The 23,880-nt window shown below is 48.3% G+C and overlaps 12 protein-coding genes across 25 annotated transcripts in view; 8 read left to right on the plus strand and 4 right to left on the minus strand.

The window, feature by feature from the left end:
- The window catches only part of LOC119843334 (E3 ubiquitin-protein ligase TRIM39-like), a 707,078-nt gene extending 700,560 nt beyond the window's left edge, over positions 1 to 6,518 (minus strand). The window contains 1 exon segment of the mRNA XM_043497168.1: positions 6,469 to 6,518. Within this exon segment, the coding sequence (XP_043353103.1) occupies positions 6,469 to 6,503 (35 nt within the window). The 5' untranslated portion in view covers positions 6,504 to 6,518.
- Positions 1 to 23,880, plus strand: part of LOC119843336 (butyrophilin subfamily 1 member A1-like) — a 1,931,986-nt gene that overhangs the window by 1,724,992 nt on the left and 183,114 nt on the right. The gene's annotated exons all lie outside the window — the stretch shown is intronic.
- The window catches only part of LOC119843287 (zinc finger protein 850-like), a 1,467,609-nt gene that overhangs the window by 1,134,249 nt on the left and 309,480 nt on the right, over positions 1 to 23,880 (minus strand). The window lies entirely within an intron of this gene.
- LOC119843274 (zinc finger protein 850-like) overlaps positions 1 to 23,880 on the plus strand; it is a 1,382,451-nt gene that overhangs the window by 836,455 nt on the left and 522,116 nt on the right. The window lies entirely within an intron of this gene.
- The window catches only part of LOC119843356 (zinc finger protein RFP-like), a 1,128,717-nt gene that overhangs the window by 819,259 nt on the left and 285,578 nt on the right, over positions 1 to 23,880 (minus strand). The gene's annotated exons all lie outside the window — the stretch shown is intronic.
- Positions 1 to 23,880, minus strand: part of LOC119843308 (butyrophilin subfamily 1 member A1-like) — a 910,188-nt gene that overhangs the window by 800,497 nt on the left and 85,811 nt on the right. The gene's annotated exons all lie outside the window — the stretch shown is intronic.
- LOC119843309 (butyrophilin subfamily 1 member A1-like) overlaps positions 1 to 23,880 on the plus strand; it is an 845,206-nt gene that overhangs the window by 644,720 nt on the left and 176,606 nt on the right. The window lies entirely within an intron of this gene.
- Positions 1 to 23,880, plus strand: part of LOC119843327 (E3 ubiquitin-protein ligase TRIM11-like) — a 790,215-nt gene that overhangs the window by 555,562 nt on the left and 210,773 nt on the right.
- The window catches only part of LOC119842642 (zinc finger protein 239-like), a 1,225,455-nt gene that overhangs the window by 213,097 nt on the left and 988,478 nt on the right, over positions 1 to 23,880 (plus strand). The gene's annotated exons all lie outside the window — the stretch shown is intronic.
- Positions 1 to 23,880, plus strand: part of LOC119843367 (zinc finger protein 664-like) — a 1,158,238-nt gene that overhangs the window by 64,231 nt on the left and 1,070,127 nt on the right. The gene's annotated exons all lie outside the window — the stretch shown is intronic.
- Positions 1 to 23,880, plus strand: part of LOC119843338 (zinc finger protein 850-like) — a 621,437-nt gene that overhangs the window by 64,231 nt on the left and 533,326 nt on the right. The window lies entirely within an intron of this gene.
- LOC119842632 (zinc finger protein 501-like) lies at positions 669 to 23,374 on the plus strand. 6 transcript variants are annotated; one of them, XM_043496813.1, is made up of 4 exons: positions 17,163 to 19,711; positions 20,225 to 20,351; positions 20,954 to 21,067; positions 21,383 to 23,374. In XM_043496813.1, the coding sequence occupies exons 2-4, from the start codon at positions 20,225 to 20,227 to the stop codon at positions 22,687 to 22,689; spliced, it is 1,548 nt and encodes a 515-aa protein (XP_043352748.1). In that variant the 5' UTR covers positions 17,163 to 19,711; the 3' UTR covers positions 22,690 to 23,374. The 6 variants fall into 6 exon arrangements, with proteins under 6 accessions (XP_043352749.1, XP_043352751.1, XP_043352753.1 ...); XM_043496815.1 differs by having other exon boundaries at positions 17,165 to 19,711; positions 21,386 to 23,374; XM_043496814.1 differs by lacking the exons at positions 17,163 to 19,711; positions 20,225 to 20,351 and adding an exon at positions 669 to 810.

A 23,880-nucleotide genomic window follows, 5' to 3' on the forward strand; every position in this document is an offset into this window, starting at 1 on the left:
GCTCAGAGATGCTGTTCTGGGGAGGTTTAAAAGGGACTTGGTGGATTTAGTTCTAAGGGTGGGGACCTGGCCAGGGACGTAATGGGTTGAAGAAACCCAGCATGGCAGAGTCATAGAATCAGAGCATCTGATTGCAGGGAGAGAGCCTGGGGGAGAATCGGGGAGTGACATGGACTCCAGCCACGTATGAAACCTGCCCAATCTTCCTGCTCCTCTGACAGGCTGAACCTGCTGGAATATGGTCAATTTGGGGCTTATTTTCTCAACAGGCCCATTGACGGATGGGAAGAAGGGGAACATTCCCGCATTTCTGAACCAGGAACACCCTGCTAGGCAGGGCTGGGAAAAATGACCAAACTCCCAGAGCTGCAGCCTGGACCCACTGACCAGAGGCTGCTGTGAAATACGAAGGGAAGCTGTCAAGATTCCTGTCCTTGTCCTCGGCTCAGAGCTCTGCTTCTCGTATCAGCCTGTGGCTGGCAGGCGTGTGGGAAATGAGAAGAACCTGCCCTGCTCCGTGTGCTGGGGGGGACAAGGAGCTCTCACCTTCTTCCACCTCCTGAAGCCTCTTGGCTGCTCTGAGCAGGGTGGGGCTGGGATTTTGCTTCTCTAGTCCTCCTTGCCCATGACTAGCGGGATTGTGGCTGGGGCAGCAGGTGCTGAGTGGGGGAATTCTGTTTCAGATGCCGGTGACCTTCGAGGAGGTGGCTGTGTATTTCACGGAGGGGCAGGGGGTTCTCCTGGACCCCACTCAGAGAGCCCTCTACAGGGACGTGATGCGGGAGAACTACGAGATGGTGACCTCGCTGGGTAAGGGATTCCTGGCCTCTTGTTTATTGGAAGTTGCGGGAAGGTCTGAGTGTCTGACACCAGTCAGGTTCTTCCCTCATCACACTCCAATGAGACCAGAGTGTTAAAACCTTAAGGCATATACTAAATCATCCCCACCCAACCCCCTTAGCTTGCAAGGCGGAGAAGCTGTGTATTGTCCTGTCTGTGTTGTTTCTAGGTCGCTCACAGAATCCCTCTTCTCCCTCCTCCTTGGGAACAGCTCCAGCCATGTGGAGGGCTCTGGGCTCCGCAGGTTTAGAAATAGGCAGGGGTTTAACACGAGAGCTGGGTGTGCGTCACAATTCCCCTCACCTCCCCAGACATCTGCCTCCCCCAAGGGGGCTCAATGACCATGTTCCCATCCTCTTAGATTCCACATTCCCCAGTAGAGCACAGGGACAGGTGCCACACACGGAATATCCTTTTTGACAGATGCTCTCTCAATCCTCCACAAATCCTGATCTGGTCTGATTTCACTCCCTGCACAGGATTTCCCCTTCCCAAACCTGACCTGATCATCCAGCTGGAACGAGGGGAAGAGCCGTGGGTGCCTGATCTTCAGGCCTGTGAGAAAAAAGAGATCCCGAGAGGCTCCCACACAGGTGAGGACTGACACAGAAACCATCTGGTGAATTAAGGAAAAAGTGGAGAATCCCAAAAAGTGGTATCAGTAAGTGACCTCAGTTCCTTACTCATCTCTCTCAGGGCAGGGCTGCAGGCAGCTGACATTGTTTCCCACGTGTCCTGTTAACTGCAGGAGTTTCCTTCCCAACTTCCCTTCTCTGTGAAAGTTTGGGTGGGAAGTGGAGGCAGAATCCAATTGCTCTGTGTAGCTTTAGTATATTGGGTTTTCGCTCAGTTCTATTCCTCTTAATTTCTCCCCAGCACAATGACTCCTGTCTGGATTGTTTCTCTGTCCCAGCAGGTGATGAGAGAGTGAGTGAGAACGAGGAGGGGAATAAACAGCAGGAAGTTTCTGGGCATGAAGAATCACAGGGGACCTTTGTGGGAAGAGCTGAAGGGAATTTTTCCCAGTGCTTGGAAAAGGGAGAAGCCTGGGGAAATTGGCAGAGGTCAGAGAGGCTGCTTGGAAACCACTCAAGGGAGCAAATGGATGAATCTATTGTATATGGGGAAGGACACAGGGATACCAGAGCCCAGCAGACAACCCCCAAGGAAGAAAAACGCTATGAATGCCTCGGTTATGGGAAAGGATTTGTTCTGAGACCGGAGCTTGTTACGCTTCAGACAGTCCATACCAGAGAGAAATCACTTCAATGCTTGGACCATGGGGAAAACTTCAATAACCACTCAGATCTTAATAACCCTGGGGGAAGCCACACGGGAGAGAAACCCTCTCAATGCCTTGAGGACAGGAATTATTTGAACTGGAAGTCAACACTGATGACACATCAGGCAGTCCACACTGGAGAGAGACCCCATAAGTGCTTAGACTGTGGAAAAAGTTTCATACAAAGGTCAGCCCTTGCCCAACATCAGGCAATCCACACTGGAGACAGACCCCATAAGTGCTTAGACTGTGGAAAATGTTTCATAAGGAGGTCAACCCTACTTAATCATCAGGCAATCCACACTGGAGAGAGATCCCATAAATGCTTAATCTGTGAGAAAAGTTTCATATGGAGATCAGCCCTTGTTTTTCATCATAGAAAACACACAGGAGAGCGACCCCATAAGTGCTTAGACTGTGGAAAAAGTTTCATAGAGAGGTCAGGCCTTGCCCAACATCAGATAATCCACACAGGAGAGAAATCCCATAAGTGTTTGGACTGTGGGAAAAGTTTCACCCAAAGATCAAATCTTATGACACATCAGAGAATACACACTGGAGACAGACCCCATAAGTGCTTAGACTGTGGAAAAAGTTTTGTACGGAGATCAACTCTACTTATTCATCAGGCAATCCACACTGGAGAGAGAGCCCATAAGTGCTTGGACTGTGGAAAAAGTTTCATACGGAGGTCAAACCTTCTTACACATCAGGCAATCCACACCGGAGAGAGACCCCATAAGTGCTTAGACTGTGGAAAAAGTTTCATACGGAGGCCCGACCTTGTTAAACATCAAGCAGTCCATACAAGAGGGAGGCCATAAGTGCTTGGACTCTGGGCAAGTTTTCAGAAACAGATCAACCCTTCTAAACATCAGGCAATCCACACACAAGAGAGACCCCTGTAAGTGTTTAGACTGTGGAAAAATGTATGAAATAGATATCATCCCCTGTTTTACATCAGAGAATCCACACTGGGCAGAGACCCCATAACTTCTTAGCCTGTGAAAGACGTTTTAAATGGAGGTCAGAACTTGTTTTACATCAGGCAGACCACACAGGAGAGAAACCCCATAAGTGTTTGGACCATGTGAAAAGTTTCCCCCAAAGATCAAATCTGATAACATTCAAAGGACCCACACAGGAGAGAGACCCTATCAGTAATCAGACTGGGAAAGTTTCACATAGAGGTCAGCTCTTGTTAAACTGGAGAGAGACCCCATAAGGGCTTAGTCTGTGGGAAACATTTCAGAAACTGATCAGTCCTTGTTTTACATCAGAGAATCAGCAAGCCTCTATATGTGCTTGGACTGTGGCAAAAGTTGTACACAGATATCAACCTCATTAAACACTGGAGAATTCACACATGATCTAAACTTCTGTGACACCTGGCCCGAAAGAGTTAAGAACCTTGCAGGCTAATTGACCCAGATTCAGCCTTTAGAGACATGTTAGAAGAGTGTGTAAATGGTATTTGGGGCCATTCGAAGTAATATAGACTAGAACTTTGAAATGTAAACTGGTGTTGTTAAAAAATTGGAAGAAGATAGTAGTGCTGTTGATTAATTGCAGTTAACTCATGTGATTAACACCCAAAAATTCATCATGGTTAGAAAAATTAATCTCGATGAATCACATTGTTAAACAATAGAATAACAATTGAAATTTAATGTTTTTTGATGTTTTTCTACGTTTTCATATCTATGGATTTCTATCACAACAAAGAATAGAAAGTGTACAGTGCTCACTTTATATTATTTTTATTACAAATATTTGTACTGTAAACATGCACAACAAAAATAGTATTTTTCAATTCACCTCATGCAAGTACTGTAGAGCAATCTCTTTATCAGGAAAGTATAACTTAGAAACATAGATTATTTTAATTATATAAGTGCACTGAAAAATAAAGCAATTAAAAACTTTAGAGCCTACAAGTCCACACAGTACTACTTTTTCTGCCAATTGCTAAGACAAACAAGTTCGTTTACATTTACGGGAGACAATGATGCCTGTTTCTAATTTATGATGTCACCTGAAAGTGTGTGTGGCATGTTTGTAGCTGGCAGTGCAGGTATTTAAGTGCAAGATATGCTAAACATGCCTATGTCCCTTCATGTTTCGGCCACCATTCCAGTGGACATGCTTCCATGCTGATGATACTCTTTTAAAAAAAAAATAATGCATTAATTAAATTTGTGACTGAACTTCTTGGAGGAGAATTGTATGTCCCCTGTTTTGTTTTACTCACATTCTGCCAAATATTTAATAATATAGAAGTCACGGAGAATGACCTAGCACATGTTCATTTTAAGGACAATTTCACTGCAGATTTGACAAAACACAAAGAAAGTAACTATCTGAGATTTCTAAAGATAGCTACAGCATTTGGCCCACAGTTTAAGAATCTGAAGTATCTTCCAACATCTGGGAGGGATAAGGTGTGGAGCATGCTTTCAGAAGTCTTTAAAGAGGAACATGCTGATTGTGAAACTACAGAACCCGAATCACCAAAATAGAAAATCAACCTTCTGCTGGTGGCATCTGACTCAGTTGATGAAAATGAACATAAGTCAGGCTGCTCTGTTTTGGATTGTTATCAATTACAACTTGTCATTAGCATGGATGTATGTCCTCTGGAATGGTGGTTGAAGCAGAAAGGGACATAAGACTCTTTAGAGCATCTGACACATAAATATCTTGCAATGCCGGCTGCAATACTGCCACGTGAACACCTGTTCTCACTTTCAGGTGACATTGTAAACAAGAAGCAGGGAGCATTCGCTCCTGCAAATTGTAACCAAACTTGTTTTTCTGAGTGATTGGCTGTACAAGAACTAGAACTGAGTGGAGTTGTGGGCTCTAAAGTTTTACATTCTTTTATTTTTAAATGCAGTTATTTTTTGTACATAATTCTACATTTGTAAGTTCAACTTTCATGATAAAGAGATTGCATACAGTACTTGCAGTTGGTGAACTGAAAAATACTATTTTGTTTTTTACAATAATTTATAATAAAAAAATATAAAGTGCTCACTGTATACTTCGTATTCTGTAAAAACAAGGAGTCCTTGTGGCACCTTAGAGACTAACACATTTATTTGGACATAAGCTTTCGTGGGCTATGACCCACTTTATTGGATGCGTGGAATGTATTCTGTGTTGCAATTGAAATCAATATATTTGAAAATGTATAAAACATCCAAAATATTTAAATAAATAGTATTCTATTATTTTTAACAGCATGATTAATCACAATTAACTTTTTTTAATTGCTTGACAGCCCTAGAAGATAGTAATTATAGTAGTTTATGTTTAGTTATATCTTGTTACCGATTAACAGTGTAACCAAATGGTTCCTGTCCAGGACTGTATTTTGTTAATTCAGAAGTTAAAATGAAACAAACATTTAGATGAAACTTGGGTGTAATAATGTCATTGTGTGTATATATCTCTCTCTTTAAAGTTTGTAGTAAACTGTCTATGAACTGCTTTATAGAAAATTACCTTATGTTAACCCATGTAGTTTTATTACCTGTGATGTGTGGGAAATAGGAGATTACTTCCAAAACCTATTGTTCACCCAAGGACTGCCTGCTGTCGAGAGGCTGCAAAAATGTCTATATAAACTCTTGGGACCTGATCCTTTTATCTCAGATCTTCTTAAGCTTTATTCAGGGGGAGTTCGAGTCGTGAGACTGAGATCTCCAGTCTCCTCCGGACTGCCTTGATATTGAACATTTGGATTATAACCTGATTAAATGATTCTGAAAAGCACTCTTTTCAATTCTAATATACATCTCTGTGGTGAAACTGACCTAAGGGCTCTGTTCGCATTTGTATGTCTAATGATCTTTTAGCCAATACTGTCTTTTCTTCTTTTAATAAATCCTAGTTTAGTTAACAAGAATTGGCTGTAAGTGTGGATTTGGGTAAGAACTGAAGTATTCATGAACTTGGTGGGTAACATGTCTGATCCTTTGGGATTGGTAGAATTCTTTAAATGATGAAGATTTTCAGGAATCTCCATCAGAATCTCAGAGGACATTTTCCCACATCAGGTATCTTTAAAGACTTTCCTCTGTTGCCACTCTGTCAAATCAGTTATTTTGTTACAGCATCTCCCATACCATGAAGGATTTACAGAACTGAATGATGCCTCATGCCTGTGCCAGGTAACTTTTAGTGAAATTAGCCTGTAATTAAAATCCAAAGTTATTACCCATTAAACTGGACAGCAATTCCCTACCTTGTACTCCTGGGCAGCCTCCTCTATGGGAACCACCGAGTGAGCTCTGTTAGCCCGGGAGAGATGGCAAACCAGACAGATTGAAGTTTGATGCTCCTGGTGTTCCCCACACACCCCGTCCCCTCCTGCCATTTGTGACTCTGCTGTTCAGTGGCTGCAGGGGCCGGTGCAGACCTTGGCACAGGCTAGGGAAGTTCTGAAGCCAGCCAGAGCTACCTCCCTGTGACAATGGCCCCCGTGTGTCTTACCCAGCGTGCAGAGTGTGCGAGGCCCAGTTTTACATGTCCCACCTCCCTCTGTCCCTGCTCCACTGCTCTCCTTCTTCCTCCCGCCCTCACCACCCCCCTCCATTCCTGGCTCTCTCAGGAACATGCCTTGTGCCTGCAGATACTGTGGAGAAGGCACCAGAGGCTCCTGTGCTGGAGGATCCCTCACCGTTGGGGTGGGGCTTTCTCCTGCCCTGCAGCCCATTTGGCCACACTAGCTGCCGTACGGGACCCGAGCCCAGTGATGGGCTGGATCCACGTGTAACAATTGGCACTTAATTTAGGTTCTAGATTTTGGGTGCCAACCTTTAGGCACCTGGGGCCTGGTTCTCAGAGGGTCTGGTCGTCTGCAGCTGTGGAGGCTACACGGCTCTGGAGCACCTGCCCTGCAGCTCTCTAGCTGGGAGATTTCAAAAGGCTCCCTGGTGGGACTCATGGAACCCTTCTGGCTGGGCCTTGCCCATGTACACCAATGAATAGGTCAGACTGGCACCGGTCAGCTCCAGCCGGGGGTTATTTTGGCTACAAGCCAGTGTAATCCCAGTGGGACTTGGCATGGACCTGCGCTGTCTGGAGCCCTGTTGTGGGTGGACTCAAGGTGCTCGGGGTCCCACACAGTGTTTAGCCCAGTGATCTCGTCTCATGCAGGTCGACATCAGAGTTTAACCCTTCATGGAGCAGGACAGGAGTTCAGAATCCCTGTGAGAAACCTGCTCTCCCTGCTGAGCCTGAGGCCTTTATCAAGGCGTCTTTCCCTCCCAATGGACATAGTTCTTCATGGGAGATTGATGTTGAGGTGGCAGGAGGGTATAATCCTTAGCACAGTGGAGTGGGTCTGGGGAGTTTTGGGTTCTAGTCCCTTTTCTGCCGGTGATCCTGGGCAAGTAATTGCTCCTCTCTGTGCCTCGGTTTCCCTCCCACCCTAGTTAGGCTGTAACCTGCTCAGGTCAGGGATTGCCCCTGGCTGGGTTTTGTGCAGGGCTCAGATCTCATGTGTGGTCTGTAAGGGCTATTGTGATGCAAATAGAAGTAATAATTAATTCTATTAAACAAACCAGTAACAACCTCAGCTTGTACCTTTCTGTCCTGTAATCTGAAGGCAGCACTCTCACAGACGGCTTCAGCTCATGTGATTTAAATGTCACTGATGTTAACAGCTTCCCTTCAGTAAAATATTCCCTTATTTCACTGGTGGAAGCTAGGTTTGAAAAGCATTCAGCATCTCCAATAATTTTCCCACATCAGATATCTTTGAAGACTTCATTTTTTGCCTTTGTTGCCACACTGCCACATCATTTATTTTGTCATAACATCTCCCAGACAGTGAAAGCTTTGCAGAGCTGAATGCTGCAGTTACATCTCTGAGAGGGAACTTTCAGTGAAATTAGCCTGTAATTAAAACCCAAAAGTTAACCCATTAAATCTGACAGCAATTCCCTACCTTATACTCCTGGGTAGTCTCCTGTATGGCAACCACCGTGTGAGTGCGATGAGCCTGGGACTCTCTGCAGATCACACAGATGGGGGTTTGATCCTCTTCACAGAACAGTTTTAGAGCCTCCAGATGTTCCCCACACACCTTGCCCCCTCCTTCTCCCTTTGCTGCTTGTAAACTCAGCCGCTTGGTGATTGCCTAGCCCCTGAGCTCCCAGCTGAGGAGCCAGGGAGGGGTTGGATAAGGGGTAGGGGATCCCGGGGGCCATCAGGGGACAGGGAGCAGGAGGCGGTTGAATGGGGCAGTGAGGGGAAGGGGTGCGGGGGGGATAGGGGGTGGGGTCCGGGCGGGTGGTTAGGTGCGGGGGTATGGATATGGGTCAGGACAGTCGGTACAGGGAGTGTTTGGATAGGTGTAGGAGTTCTGTGGGGCCTGTCAGGGGGCAGGGTTGTGGATAGGGGTCAGGGCAGTCAGGGGACAAGGGGCCGGGGGGTTGGATGGGTTGGAGATTCTGAGGGAGGCAGTCAGGGGTCAGGAAGTGGGAGGGAGTGGATAGAGGGTAGGGGCCAGGCTATTTGGGGAGGCACAACCTTCCCTACCTGGTCCTCCATACAGTTTCACAGCTCCGATGTCGCCCTTGGGGCCCAAAAGTTTGCCCGGCCCTGGCTTCGACGAACAAGTTTGTTTCCGTTTGCAGGAGGTAATGCTGCAAGTGAGAAGAGGCAATCTGATGACACTGTTGCAGCTGGAGTCGCAAGATACTTAAATGCCAGATGCGCTAAAGATTCCTCTGTCCCTTCTGCTGTCCATGCTCAGACTAGAGCTGATAGTTTTTCAGCTTTTTAGCCTCTTCTAGGGTGTGGGGAAAATTTTTCATCTGCCAGTAGGGTTCCCAACTCTCCTGGACTGGATACCATTTGTGGCATGGCGTCTCATCCGGAAGAGCCGGAAATCTTATCTGCCAGAGAAATCCCCTCTGGCTGGCATTTCCCAATTTGCCTGCCTCCTGCCCAAGGAGAGTCAATTGGCATTTATTTATTTTTTGAGCTTCTCCCACAGACCTAGCTGCTATTGCCCATTGGGGTAGATTATTTAACTCTCCCGCTGGTGTAGTACAGAAAACTGCTCACTGTTGGAATGTGCTACTTATGGTGAACTGAGCGTGATCAGTAACATCTGCTGAAGCCACTGCCCTTCATCCTGCCCTTACTAAGCGTAAGATTGTGCTGAGTGCTTTTTACAGAGGTTAAAAAGGGGCAAAGGGGGCAAATGGGAGGAGGGGGTAAAAGTTGACTGGTTGGGGGGTCATGCACCTGACAAACACCTGCCAGGAATGGTCTAGATAATGCTTAGTTCTGCCATGAGTGCAGGGAAAAAGAGAAGAGTGCAGCGGACAAACTACTTTCCATCCTCATTTGCTCCCCCAGAGAGCAGTTTTTATACAATAGTGGTTGCTTAAGAACCATTCACGCATAGCAACTGGTGCAGGTAGCACATTCCTACAAGGAGGTTTCCCATCTGCCACTGTGTGCAGAGCAGAAGGAAGCCAACCCATGCTGCACTGGGGGCTGGGACAGCCACACCTGGTGGGGAGGGGGAAGGGGGGAGCCGAAAGAGTGCTGAAGAGGGTATAGATAAGGTGGGATTTAGGGGGATGAGGGATCGGTCGGGGCAGATGCAGGAGGCAAGGGGTGGCTGAAGGGGGGATGGGGTGATGCAGGGGAATCAGGGAAGACTTAGAGGCCAGATGGCAACAGGGCTGCAATAGAGGGAAACTATCAGTGGGGGGGTCACTGCGAAGGAAAGGGGGGACATGGGGAGGGGAGGCTTTGAGAGCAAGATCAGACTGGCTGGGGAAAGGAGGGAAAGAGGATGGGGGTCAGGGAGAAGGAGAAGGAGAGGGCGAAATACAAGGGCAGCTCTCCCTCCCCATGGGGCAGGAGAGGGGTAGGGGCTGCCCCACCCAGCAGCCAAAGGGGAATTCTTTTACTGCAAATAGTTAAGGAAGCTTTGGGGATTTGTGGAGGCTTCCACCTAAGGGCTCAGAAGTTACAAGGCAGATATCCAGATTAGGGATGAAATTAGCATGTAAAAAGTAACCGTTTCAACTATTAAAATTCTACTGGTAACATGTAAAGGAGTTCACAACATGGACATCTGCCCAGCATCCCGGCTGCCGCCATGACTGGTTTAGCCCGGCAAAGCACAGGTGGAGAGGCTGGAATTGATCTGGGCCAAGTGGAACGATTTTTAGAGTAGGGGTGCGGTGCCCCCCTTGTCCCTGTCTGTGCCCCCCCACCCCTTTGACGTGGGACTGGGAGCAGGGCCATGGCTCCGAGAGGGGGGGGAGTCGGGACGCAGACAGGGGTAAGGGGCCTGAGGCTGGACGTGGAAGCAGATGAAGTCATCACTGTCATACTGGCATTCTCCCCGCCCCCCGGGAGTGTCCCAGTCCATGGCCTGCACCCCATGGAACCCTGGGGGAGGGCAGGGACAGAACTCGGTCAGCAGCCAAAAGTGCTCAAAGATCATGAATCTGCCCCCCCACTAAATCAGTTACAGCGATTACCAAATTTGGATGCGTTTTGTTTGTCCTCTGGATTTTCACCTTTCCGGGGACACTGGGAAGAAAGGTCCTGTCACCTAGAGACTGAGGGTGTGTGGCCACCACCAGAGCACATGTCTGACCCACAGAATCATTGCAGCACACCCAGGGCCTGGGCAGGAGGCCTGGTACATGGGAGGGACAGACTGTGAACTGCCCCTATGCCAACAGAGTGGGGCTAAGTGTGTTCCTTTCTCCTTTCTTACTGTTTAGTGATTTTTTTTTATTAGTTGCTGTTTAGTAAATTGCATTTGTTCTGGAGTATAGACAGTGGTCAGGGAGGAGGTCAGGGAAATGTCCAGAGCAGAGAATGTACCCCAGAGAGGGAATGCTCCAGCCTGTGTCCTGAGTGGTCACACCCAGGTTGGGGGGCGAGCCACTCAGGAAGCCTTGGGCCCAGCCTCGTTGGGGTTATAAGGACTTTACCACACAGGAGAGTGGAAGAGGAGCCCTCAAGATGAGGCAGGCTCTGGGTGAAGGAAGAGGGAGCGAGGACTCAGATCCTTCTGCTGTTCGATTCTACCCAGGGGGTGTTTAAGTTAGGAATGTTCCCCACAGTAACAGGACCATTTCCCCGCTTACTTCTGCACATGTTTACTGATTTACCCTAAAGTTCATTAAATATTTTAGGGAAAAGTGTCAGAGCCACCACCAGCGAGAGTTGCTGGCCGCACTCTGAGGCCACCAAAAATTTGGTCATGAGAACCCCTGGGCTAGATGCTCATGATGGGCCCTTCTGTAGAAGTCGGTTTTGTAGAAAGCGTTTCTATACAGTCGAGTGTGTGTGTCCCCCCACAAATGCTCTTAGTGCATGTAGTCGGTGGAGTGTGTCCACAGTAATGAGGCAACTGTCGACTTCCGGAGCATTGCACTGTGGGTAGCTATCCCACAGTTCCCGCAGTCTCCACCACCCATTTGAATTCTGGGTAGAAATCCCAGTGCCTGATGGGGCTAAAACATTGTCACGGATGGTTCTGGGTACATATTGTCAGGCCCCCGTTCTCTCCCTCCCTTCGTAAAAGCAAGGGCAGACAATCGTTTTGCGCCTTTTTTCTTGAGTTACCTGTGCAGATGCCATACCATGGCAAGCATGGAGCCCGCTCAGCTAACCGTCACCTTATGTTTCCTGGGTGCTGGTGGACGTGGTACTGCATTGCTACACAGCAGCAGTTTATTGCCTTTTGGCAGCAGACAGTGCAGTATGACTGGTAGCCATTGTCGACAAAGTCCTGGGTGCTCTTTTAACCGGGCGCCTGGGCAAACATGGGAGTGACTCAGTAAGGTCATTTCCCTTGTTTCATCTCATGTTGATTGAGTCCTACCGGCAGTGCACTGTCTTTTAATCTGCAGCTAGCAGAAGATGATGGCCAGTAGTCATACTGCACCCGTCTTCTGCCGAGCACCCAGGAGATGACAATGACTAGCGGTCGTACTGCACAGTCTGCTGCCAGCAAGATGTATAAAGATAGATAAAGTGGCTCAAAACAAGAAATAGACCAGATTTGTTTTGTATTCATTTTCTCCTCCCTCCCTCCCTCTGTGAAATCAACGGCCTGCTAAACCCAGTTTTGAGTTCTATCCTTGAGGTTTTGAGTTCCATTCTTGAAGCGGCCATTCAGTTTCTCGCAAAACTTCAGTTTCCCCTTTGTTGATTTTAATTCCCTGTAAGCCAACCCTGTAAGCCATGTCGTCAGTCGCCCCTCCCTCCGTCAGGGCAACAGCAGACAATAGTTCCGCGCCTTTTTTCTGCGCAGACGCCATACCACGGCAAGCATGGAGCCCGCTCAGCTCACTTTGGCAATTAGGAGCACATTAAACACCACACGCATTATCCAGCAGTATCTGCAGCACCAGAACCTGGCAAAGTGAAACTGGGCAAGTAGGCAATGTCAGTGCGGTTACGAGAGTGATGAGGACATGGACACAGACTTCTCTCAAAGCACGGGCCCTGGCAATGTGGGCATCATGGTGCTAATGGGGCAAGCTCATGTGGTGGAACATCGATTCTGGGCCCGGGAAACAAGCACAGACTGGTGGGACCGCATAGTGTTGCAGATCTGGGACGATTCCCAGTGGCTGCAAAATTTTCGCATGCGTAAGGGCACTTTCATGGAACTTTGTGACTTGCTTTCCCCTGCACTGAGGCACAAGAATATCAAGATGAGAGCAGCCCTCACAGTTGAGAAGCGAGTGGCAATAGCCCTGTGGAAGCTTGCAACGCCAGACAGCTACCGGTCAGTCGAGAATCAATTTGGAGCAAATCTACCGTGGGGGCTTCTGTGATGCAAGTAGCCAATGCAATCAAAGATCTGCTGATATGAAGAGTAGTGACTCTGGGAAATGTGCAGGTCATAGTAGATGGCTTTGTTGCAACAGGATTCCCTAACTGTGGTGGGGCCATAGACGGAACCGATATCTCTATCTTGGCCAGCCAGCGAGTACATAAACCGCGAGGGGTACTTTTCAATAGTGCTGCAAGCACTGGTGGATCACAAGGGACGTTTCACCAACATCAACATGGGATGGCCGGGAAAGGTAGATGATGCTCGCATTTTCAGGAACTCTGGTCTGTTTCAAAAGCTGCAGGAAGAGACTTTATTCCCAGACCAGAAAATAACCATTGGGGATGTTGAAATGCCTATAGTTATCCTTGGGGACCCAGCCTACCCCTTAATGCCATGACTCATGAAGCCGTACACAGGCAGCCTGGAGAGTAGTCAGGAGCTGTTCAACTACAGGCTGAGCAAGTGCAGAATGGTGGCAGAATGTGCATTTGGATGTTTAAAAGCGCGCTTGCGTAGTTTACTGACTTGGTTAGACCTCAGCAAAACCAATATTCCCACTGTTATTACTGCTTGCTGTGCGCTCTACAATATCTGTGAGAGTTAGGGGGAGACGTTTATGGTGGGGTGGGAGGTTGAGGCAAATCGTCTGGCTGCTGGTTATGCACAGCCAGACACCAGGGTGGTTAGAAGAGCACAGGAAAGTGTGGTATGCATCAGAGAAGCTTTGAAAACCAGTTTCATGACTGGCCAGGCTACGGTGTGAAAGTTCTGTTTGTTGATCCTTGATGAAACCCCCCGCCCCTTGGTTTACTCTACTTCCCTGTAAGCTAACCACCCTCCCCACTTCCCTTCCATCACCGCTTGCAGAGGCAATAAAGTCATTGTTGCTTCACATTCATGCATTCTTTATTAATTCATCACACAAATAGGGGGATAATTACCAAGGTAGCCCAGGAGGGGTGGTGGAAGAGGGAAGGACAATGCCACACAGCACTTTAAAAGTTTAAAAGTTTAAAACTTATTGAATGCCAGCCTTCTGTTACTCGGGCAATCCTCTGGGGTGGAGTGGCTGGGTGGCCAGAGGCCCCACCACGGTGTTCTTGGGTATCTGGGTGAGGAGGCTATGGAACTTGGGGAGGAGGTCTGTTGGTTACACAGGGGCTGTAGCAGCGGTCTGTGGTCCTGCTGCCTTTCCTGCATCTCAACCATACTCTGGAGCATATTAGTTTGATCCTCCAGCAGCCTCAGCATTGAATCCTGCCTCCTCTCATCACGCTGCCGCCACCTTTCAGCTTCAGCCCTCTCTTCAGCCCACCACTTACTCTCTTCAGCCTGCCACCTCTCCTCCCGGTCATTTTGTGCTTTCCTGCATTCTGACATTGTCTGCCTCCACGCATTCGTCTGTGCTCTGTCAGTGTGGGAGGACAGCATGAGCTCAGAGAACATTTCATCGCGAGTATGTTTTTTTCACCTTCTAATCTTCACTAGCCTCTGGGAAGGAGAAGATCCTGTGATCCTTGAAACACAAGCATCTTGTGGAGAAAAAAAAATGGACAGAGGTATTTTAAAAGACACATTTTATAGAACAATGGGTACACTCTTTCACAGTAAACCTTGCTGTTAACATTACATACATAGCACATGTGCTTTCATTACAAGGTCACATTTTGCGTCCCCCCACCGCGTGGCTAACAGTGAGGAACATTTGTTCAGCCATAGGCAAACAGCCCAGCAGGAACGGGCACCTCTGAATGTCCCCTTAAGAAAAGTACCCTATTTCAACCAGGTGATCATGAATGATATCACTCTCCTGAGGATAACACAGAGAGATAAAGAACGGATGTTGTCCTATATGATAAATATAGGAGAGGGAGAGGAATTATTTCAGCTCAGCACCAATGTGGACACAAGAACAAATGGGTATAAACTGGCCACCAGGAAGTTTAGACTTGAAATCAGACGAAGGTTTTTAACCATCAGAGGAGTGAAGTTTTGGAATAGCCTTCCAAGGGAAGCAGTGGGGGCAAAAGATCTATCTGGTTTTAAGATTCTACTTGATAAGTTTATGGAGGAGATGGTATGATGGGATAATGGGATTTTGGTAAGTAATTGATCTTTAAATATTCAGGGTAAATAGGCCAAATCCCCTGAGATGGGATATTAGATGGATGGGATCTGAGTTACCCAGGAAAGAATTTTCTGTAGTATCTGGCTGGTGAATCTTGCCCATATGCTCAGAGTTTAGCTGATTGCCATATTTGGGGTCCGGAAGGAATTTTCCTTCAGGGCAGATTGGAGAGGCTCTGGAGGTTTTTCGCCTTCCTCTGTATCATGGGGCATGGTTGACTTGAGGGAGGCTTCTCTGCTCCTTGAAGTCTTTAAACCATGATTTAAGGACTTCAATAGCTCAGACATGGATGAGGTTTTTCATAGGAGTGGGTGGGTGAGATTCTGTGGCCTGCACTGTGCAGGAGGTCAGACTAGATGATCAGAATGGTCCCTTCTGACCTTAGTATCTATGTATCTATGATGTTGTTTGAACACCAGCAAACATACACTGCAATGCTTAGTTCTACAATGATTTCCGAGCACGTGCTACTGGCCTGGAGTGGTAAAGAGTCTTACCATGGTGGATGGAATAAGGCTGCCCTCCCCAGAAACCTTTTGCAAAGGCTTTGGGAGTACATCCAGGAGAGTCACGAATGCCAGGGCAAATTAATCATTAAACATGCTGGCTTTTAAACCTTGTATAGTATTTTAAAAGGTACACTCACCAGAGGTCCCTTCTCCATCTGGTGGGTCCGGAAAGCAGCCTTGGGTGGGTTTGGGGGGTATTGGTTCCAGGTCAAGGGTGAGAAATAGTTCCTGGCTGTCGGGAAAACCGGTTTCTCCACTTGTTTGCGGTGAGCTATCTACAACCTCATCATCATCATCTTCCTCGTCCCCAAAACCTGCTTCTGTGTTGCCTCCATCTCCATTGAAGGAGTCAAACAACACGGCTGGGGTAGTGGTGGCTGAACCCCCTAAAATGGCATGCAGCTCATCATAGAAGCGGCATGTTTTGGGCTCTGACCTGGAGCAGCCGTTCGCCTCTCTGGTTTTCTGATAGGCTTGCCACAGCTCCTTAAGTTTTAGGTGGCGCTGCTTCGGGTCCCTCTTATGGCCTCTGTCCTTCATGCCCTGGGAGATTTTCACAAATGTTTTGGCATTTTGAAAACTGGAACGTAGTTCTGATAGCATGGATTCCTCTCCCCATACAGCAATCAGATCCTGTACCTCCCGTTCGGTCTATGCTGGAGCTATTTTGCCATTCTGGGACTCCACTATGGTCACCTCTGCTGATGAGCTCTGCATGGTCACCTGCAGCCTGCCACATTGGCTGAACAGGAAATTGAAAGTCAAAAGTTTGCAGGCCTTTTCCTGTCTACCTGGTCAGTGCATCTGAGTTGAGAGTGCTGTCCAGAGTGGTCAAATGGAGCACTCTGGGATAGCTCCCGGAGGCCAATACCATCTAATTGTGACCACAGTACCCCATATTCGGCACAGCAAGACCGATTTCAGCGCTAATCCCCTTGTCGGGGGTGCAGTAAGGAAATCGATTTTAAGAGCCCTTTAAGTCGTAAAAAAGGGCTTCATCATGTGGACGGGTGCAGGGTTAAATCGATTTAACGCTGCTAAATTCGATCTCAACGCCTAGTATAGACTAGGGCTTAGAGCCTGTGAGTCTAACAGGAGTCGGACACAGAGACGCTGCAGCGCGGTGGGTTGATCGCTAGGACCCGGGAGCGGCTGGGGGGCGGCTCTGGGGGGGCGGATCGCGGGGCTCAGGCCCGGCCGCAGGAAGTGACTCGCAGCCGCTGCGGCGACTCTGGCTCCCGGCGAGATCCCCGAGCCCCGGCGGCTGGTGCTGGGAGCCCGGAGCCCTGGCTGCAGCCGGGAGAGGGGAATCTCCAGCCGGGCCCTTCCCGCGGCTCCCCGGGAGCCTCCCCCAGGGCAGAGCCCCCAGCCCGGCCAGGGCCCCCTTCCCGGCCCGGCCCCTGCCCCGGGGGGCCCCGCTCGGAGGGAAGGTGAGAGAGACCCGCCCCCGGGCTGCTCCGAGCGGAGCCGGCTGCGATTCCCTGCCCTGGTTCTGGGAAAGCTGCCGCCAGCTCCTGGTGTGTGCGGGGGCGGAGGGGGAAACCCAGGAATGAGATGGGCAGAGGGAATAAAAATTCCCCCCAGATAGGTTGAGCCAGCTGCAGTGGTTGCAAAAATGCGGGGGGGGGGGGGGAATGGGGCTTTTCCTTCCCCTTTTCCTAGGATTTTTAGCTCCCATTTCCCAGTTCATCGCAGTGCCCGGACAGGGTACCTCTCCCCTCTTGTATAAGATGTTACAGAGGTGCTAGAGGGGACTTGATCCAGTGAACTATTTACAGACACCCCCATCCCCTCCCCCAGATCTCACTGTCACACCTGCTTTGAGTGTTTAAAAGAATCCGGGTCTCAGTTCCTGTGTCTGCCATAAAGCCGCCCAGCGCTTCATCCGTGTGTCCTAGCCCCTGTCCCTGTTCCCCTGAGTTTGACTCCCCTTGGAATCCAGTCTGGGCGGTTTCACTCCTTTACATTCGTTCTTTATAAAAATATTCTTTTTCTTACTTTGAGCGCTTCATCCGCGTTGTGCGGAAGGACGTCACTGTGCCCTGGTATTCCTATTTTTAATGGCAAATCATCATGGGAAATATTAATAGTTTCTCCTTGGCATTGGTCAGGCGGGGCGACACCATGGTGACCTCACCTTGTTTACCTTTTGGTGAGATTAAGGTACTTTGCCTATGTTCTGTTTTTGCGGTGGAATAGCTAATGCAGGTTAGTTACCCCATGGGAAAAACACCCACTTGCTTATAGACATAGACTAAGCTGCTGACTCCAGTGCTAAATGACCCATTATTGTTCATGAGCTGAAAACTCTGATACTGATTGTGTGTCTACTGTTTCTGCTCCTGTGCCAGGCGCTGCATCTGAATGTCTGCACCCAGTTATGCGGGCATCATGGAAAAGAAATTAAAACATTTAAAACTAAAGGAATTAGCAGAGACACCCCCCGAACACACACACCCCAATTTCTCTCATTCCCTTCCCTTTACTTCTTCAGGGCTTGTCTGCATGGTCTGATGTTAAAGGTGTGAAGTTAATCTACATGAATTCCAGGGCTTTAAACCCCGGTGTGGAAGCTCTCATTCAGAAGTAAGGTGGCCTTAATTTAGACAGTGGCAGTCAGGACAGCCACAGACAAGTGCAGGAGACCTTCCCCCAAACACTATAAATCTTCAGGTCTTCAGATCACTTCTTGAACATTTTTAAGTTTTGGATAGTCCAGGTGTAACCCACATGCGAAGTTTCAAGTCCAAAGAGAAGGAGCGAAACAGTGGGGTGCTCATCTCATCTTCCCTGACTGTTGCCTTGTGTAGAAACACCATTAGGATATTTCACAGCTTTGGTCTGACAGAATTTCAGTAGATGGGTTGAGGTGGAAATGTAAGGTGATCTTGCTCCTCTTCTCTCTCCTGCAAAGGACAGGACATGCTTCATGAGCAGGAGGGTGAAGGCCGGATAGTGTCATGGCAGATCCTGTTGTGCACACGGAGAGTGTTGGCCTGGTTGCTCGGTGATCCCCTTTATAAGGAACACAGATCAAGTGGCGGCACTCTTGTCCCATGAGAGTGAACTATAAAGACTCTGTTGATTTCTTGTCCTGGTGAGAGTGTGCCCTGAGGGAGACACACTGCACCAGAGTCCTGCCTGGCTTCATTCAGAGCCGTTCCAGAGCATGGAGACGGTGACTGCCCTAAACACCTGTCTCCTGTCCACGCTCTGATTGCCTCAGCTCTCAGGTGAGTAAAGAAGGAGCGGCCGGGCCAGGTGGCATGTGCCCAGTGAAAACATCCAATGCATCTTTGGAAACAAATACAGAGCATGTCTGGTAACTGCCCCACCCTACTTCTGGATGCTTTGGAGCAAGATCAGCCCTGTGCTGAGACACAGCATGACAATGTGTGAAGTGAGCTTAGTATATTTTTGTTACACCTGCCAGACTGTGCCTCACACCTTTGTGAGCATCGCAGTCACAGACTTGCCAACATGACCATCCTCATGTACAATAGTGGTAACAGACAATGCTGTCTGTCCAAGTTACATTTCCCTGGCAGAGCCTAGTTACAAGGCAAATATCCACAGGCAACCCCCTCCCTTCCCGCACACACACTGCTCCCAGCTTACATTGGATTTTTTTTTTAAAAGAGACAAACTCATGATCTTTGGGGCTCTGATTCTTGAGTGTTCAGGGCTCCCTAGGTCTTGGTCTGATTTCCAGGCAGGTTTTAGATCTTAGCCACACGAGAATCAGACTGGAGTCACTGCTCGCTCTGGCAGGGGGGAGTGTGGATGGGCCAATGGGATCAGTCTCCGCCTGCCTGTCCCTGGGGGCTGCCAGGGGAGTCGAGGGCAGATCATTCTTCAGGTGTTGCCACCAGAGGGCTCCGGCTATTGCTAAGAGAGAGGGGTTTACACTGCAATGGGGGGAAATCCGCCAAAGTGGCCCCTTTGATTCTGCTCTTTTTCTAGCAGTTGGCTCAGAGATGCTGTTACTAGGAGGGTCTAAAGAGTCTGGGGGAAATCAGGGGGTGACATAGACTCCAGCCCCTTCTGTAACCTCCCCCATCATCCCTCTGACCCCGACAGGCTGAGGAATCACATCCACATAGCCAGCTCAGGTAGGGGATTATCAGGGAGTTGCTGGGTGGGGGGAGGGAGAGGCAGGGAGGAGACAGGGTGTGATAAGCCTCCTGATTTTCTGAGTAGGCCCATTGGTGGTGGGGGAGGGGAGAGGGGACATTCCCCCATTTCTCAAACAGGATATAAGCCCCTGGGCAGGGCTGGGAACGTTTTCCAGACTCCCAGTGCTGGAGCCTGACCTACTGGCCAGAGGCTGCTGTGAAATATGAAGGGAAGCTGTCGGGATTCCTGTCCCTGCCCCCGGCTCAGAGCTCTGCTTTCTGTATCAGCCTGTGGCTGGCAGGTGTGTGGGAAATGAGAAGACCCTGCCCTGCTCCGTGTGCTGCAGGGACAAGGAGCTCTCACCTTTTGCCAACCCCCTGAAGCCTCCTGGCTGCTGTGAACAATAGGAGTCAGTTTCTGCTACTCTGGCTCTCCCAGAGCTTTGAGTTTTCCCCCCTTTCCCGTGGCTGGGGCAGCAGGTGCTGAGTGGGGGACTCTTGTTGTTTCAGATGCTGGTGACCTTCGAGGAGGTGGCTGTGTATTTCACCCAGGGGCAGGGGGCTCTGCTGGACCCTGCTCAGAGAGCCCTCTACAGGGACGTCATGCAGGAGAACTATGAGACGGTGACCTCTCTGGGTAAGGGATTCCCGTCCCTTCGGTTATTAGAGGCCGTGGAGTCTGCATGTCTGACTCTGGTCAGGTTCTTCCATTGTCAGTTAGATCAGAGGCGAACGGGTTCCATAATGCACGGCTGCCATGTGAGAGAGACTTGCATCTCCGTGCCCTCTCCAGAGAGACATGGTGTCAAAACTTAATGGACATGCTAGCTCATCCCCACCCCTCCAGCTTTCAAAGAAGCAGAATTCATTCATTATCCTGTCTGTATTGATTCCCATTCACATACACAATCCTTATTTACCTGCCTTCTTGGGAATAGCTCCAGCCATTGGGAAGGCTTACAAAGAGGCATGGGTTTAACGCCAGAACTGTTTGTGTGTCCGCAAGGCCCCTAGACTGTGCAGATCCTAGGAACTCCTAGTGAGGGTGTAAAAATTCCCCTCACCTCCCAAGATGTCTGCCTCTCCCAAGGGGCTCAGCGACCATGTTCCCGTCCTCTTGGGTTCCACGATCCCCAGCAGAGCACAGGGACAGTTTCCGCTCACAGAATGTCCTTTGTGACAGATGCGCTCTCAATCCTCTATGCACCCTGATCTGGTCTGATTTCACCCCCTGCGCAGGATTTCCCATTCCCAAACCTGAGCTGATTGCCCGCCTGGAACGAGGTGAAGAGCCATGGGTCCCGGATCTCCAGGCCTGCGAGGAAAGAGAGAGCCTGAGAGATGACTGCACAGGTGAGAACTGACAAAGAAACCATCTGGGGAATGAAGGAAAAGTTGAGAATCCCAAAAATGTGGTATCATCAGTAAGTGCCCTCAGTTCTTCCTCACCTCTTCCAGAGAAGGGCTGTAGTCAGCAGATATTGCTCACTGCTCTCCACCCGTCTTGTTAGCTGCAGGAGTTTCCTTCCCGTCTCTCCTTCCCTGTGAGTGTTTGGGTGGGAAGTGGAGGCAGAATCCAATTTCTCAGTCTTTGTGTTTTGTTTTCCCTTGGTGTTATTCCTTTTTCTCCCCAGCACGACTCCTGTCTGGATTGTCTCTCTCTCCAAGCAGGTGCTGAGCGAGTGAGTGAGAACGTGGAGGGGAATCACCATCAGGAAGTTCTTGGGGAAGTGGAATCACAGGGGACCTTTGTGGGAAGAGCTGAAGGGAATTTTTCCCAGTGCTGGGAACAGAAAGAAACCTGGGAAAATTGGCACAGGTCAGAGAAGATGCAGGGAAACCACCCAAGGAAGAAAGTGGCTGAATCTATTAAATGTGGGGGAGGGGACAAGGATCTCACAACCCAGCAGACAAATTCCAAAGAAGACAAACTCTATGTATGCCTCAGTTATGGGGAAGGATTCATTCTGAGATCACATCAGACAATCCATACTGGAAAGAAACCACTTCAGTGCTTGGACTGTGGGGAAAGTTTCAATAATCGCTCAGCCCTGAATAACCATGGGAGAAGCCACAGAAGAGAGAAACCCTCTCAATGCCTCGACTGCGGGAAATGTTTCATTTGGAAGTCAGAACTAATTAGACATCAGTTAAGCCACACAGGAGAGAGACCCCATAAGTGCTTTGACTGTGGGAAAAGTTTCAAACAGAGGTCAGACCTTTTTAATCATCAGGCAATCCACACAGGAGAGAGACCCCATAAGTGTGTGGAATGTGGGAAAAGTTTCAGTCGGAGGTCAGTCCTTGTTATTCACCAGAGAACCCACACAGGGGAGAGACCACATAAGTGCTTGAACTGTGGGAAAAGTTTCATTCAGAGGTCAGACCTTCTTAAACATCAGAGAATCCACACAGGAGAGAGACCTCACAAGTGCTTGGACTGTGGGAAAAGTTTTAGTCGGCGGTCAGCTCTTTTTAAACATCACGCATTCCACACAGGAGAGAGACCCCATAAGTGTTTGGTCTGTGGAAAAACTTTCATATGGAGGTCAGACCTTGTTAAACATCAGGTAATCCACACAGGAGAGAGACCCCATAAGTGTTTGGTCTGTGGGAAAAGTTTCACACGGAGGTCAGTCCTTGTTAATCATCAGAGAATCCACACAGGAGAGAGACCACATAAGTGTTTAGACTGTGGGAAAAGTTTCACATGGAGGTCAGACCTTCTTAAACATCAGAAAATCCACAAAGGAGAGAGACCCCACAAGTGCTTAGACTGTGGAAAAGGTTTCATATGGAGGTCAAACCTTGTTAGACATGAGTCAATCCACACAGGAGAGAGACCCCACAAGTGCTTGGACTATGAGGAAATTTCACACAGATATCACACCGCATTAAACATGAGAGAATCCACACAGGATCTAAACTTCTCTGACACAGGGAGAGAAGGTGTTAAGGAAATTGCATGTAATTGACCTAGATTCAACCTTTAGAGACATGTTAGAAAAGTGTGTCCTCGTTAGATAAACTAGAGCTTTGAAAGGTAAACTTGTATTGTTAAAGACATGGAAGAAGATGGTAACTGAAGTAGTCTTTGTTTAGCTATATCGTGTTAGTGGTTAACAATGGAAATAAACAGTTCCTGTCTAGGGCTGTATTCTGTGAATTCAGAGATCAAAAGGGAATATTAACATTTAGACAATACTTGGTTGTAATAACGTCATTGTTTATCACCTGAACGTTTGTCATAACTGTCTATGAACTGCTTTATGGAAAATCACTTGATGTTAATCCATGTAATTAATTACCAGTGATCTTTAGGAAATAGAAGGTTACTTGAAAAGCCTCTTGTTCAGCCAAGGACTGTGTGCTGTCATGATGGTGCAAAAATGATCCTTTCTTTTCTGATCTGCCTAACCTGTATACGGGGGGAATGTGAGTCAGAAGACAGAGATCTCCAGTCCTACCTGGACTGCCCTGACATTGAAATTGGACTAGAACTTGATGAAATGATTCTGTAAAGGACTCTTTGCAATTCTAAAGCATCAGCTATACAATGAAACTGAGCTAAGGACTCTATACATGTATCTCTGTATAATGATCTTTTTACCAGCACACTCTCTCTTTTCTTCTTTTAATAAATCTTAGTTGAGTTAATAAGAATTGTCAGTAAGCATGTATTTGGGTAATAACTGAAATATTCCTTAACTTGGTGGATGATGTATAGGATCCTTTGGGATTGGTGGAACTTTTTAATGTGATGAATAAGAATTTTAGTAATCCCCATCATGTTGAAGTGGGCCGTCTGGGAGGGAGCCCAAGGCTGGATTGCTTTAAGGGAGCTGTGCTTTGGTCTCCGTGTAGCAGTAGGGTATTGCAGAAGCTGTTTTGTTGCTGGCCTGGTGAATCTAAGGGTATGTCTATACTTCAAAATTAGGTCGATTTTATAGAAGTTGATTTTTCAGAAGCGATTTTATACAGTCGATTGTGTGTGTCTCCACTAAGTGCAATTAAGTTGGCGGAGTGTGTCCACAGTACTGTGGCTAGCATCCCACAGTTCCCGCAGTCTCCACTGCCCGTTGGAATTCTGGGTTAAGCTCCCAATGCCTGATGGGGCAAAAACATTGTTGCGGGTGGTTTTGGGTACATGTCATCAGTCTCCCCTC

This window comes from Dermochelys coriacea, chromosome 14 (assembly GCF_009764565.3).
Source record: "Dermochelys coriacea isolate rDerCor1 chromosome 14, rDerCor1.pri.v4, whole genome shotgun sequence".
In the NCBI taxonomy this organism is placed as follows: domain Eukaryota; kingdom Metazoa; phylum Chordata; order Testudines; family Dermochelyidae; genus Dermochelys; species Dermochelys coriacea.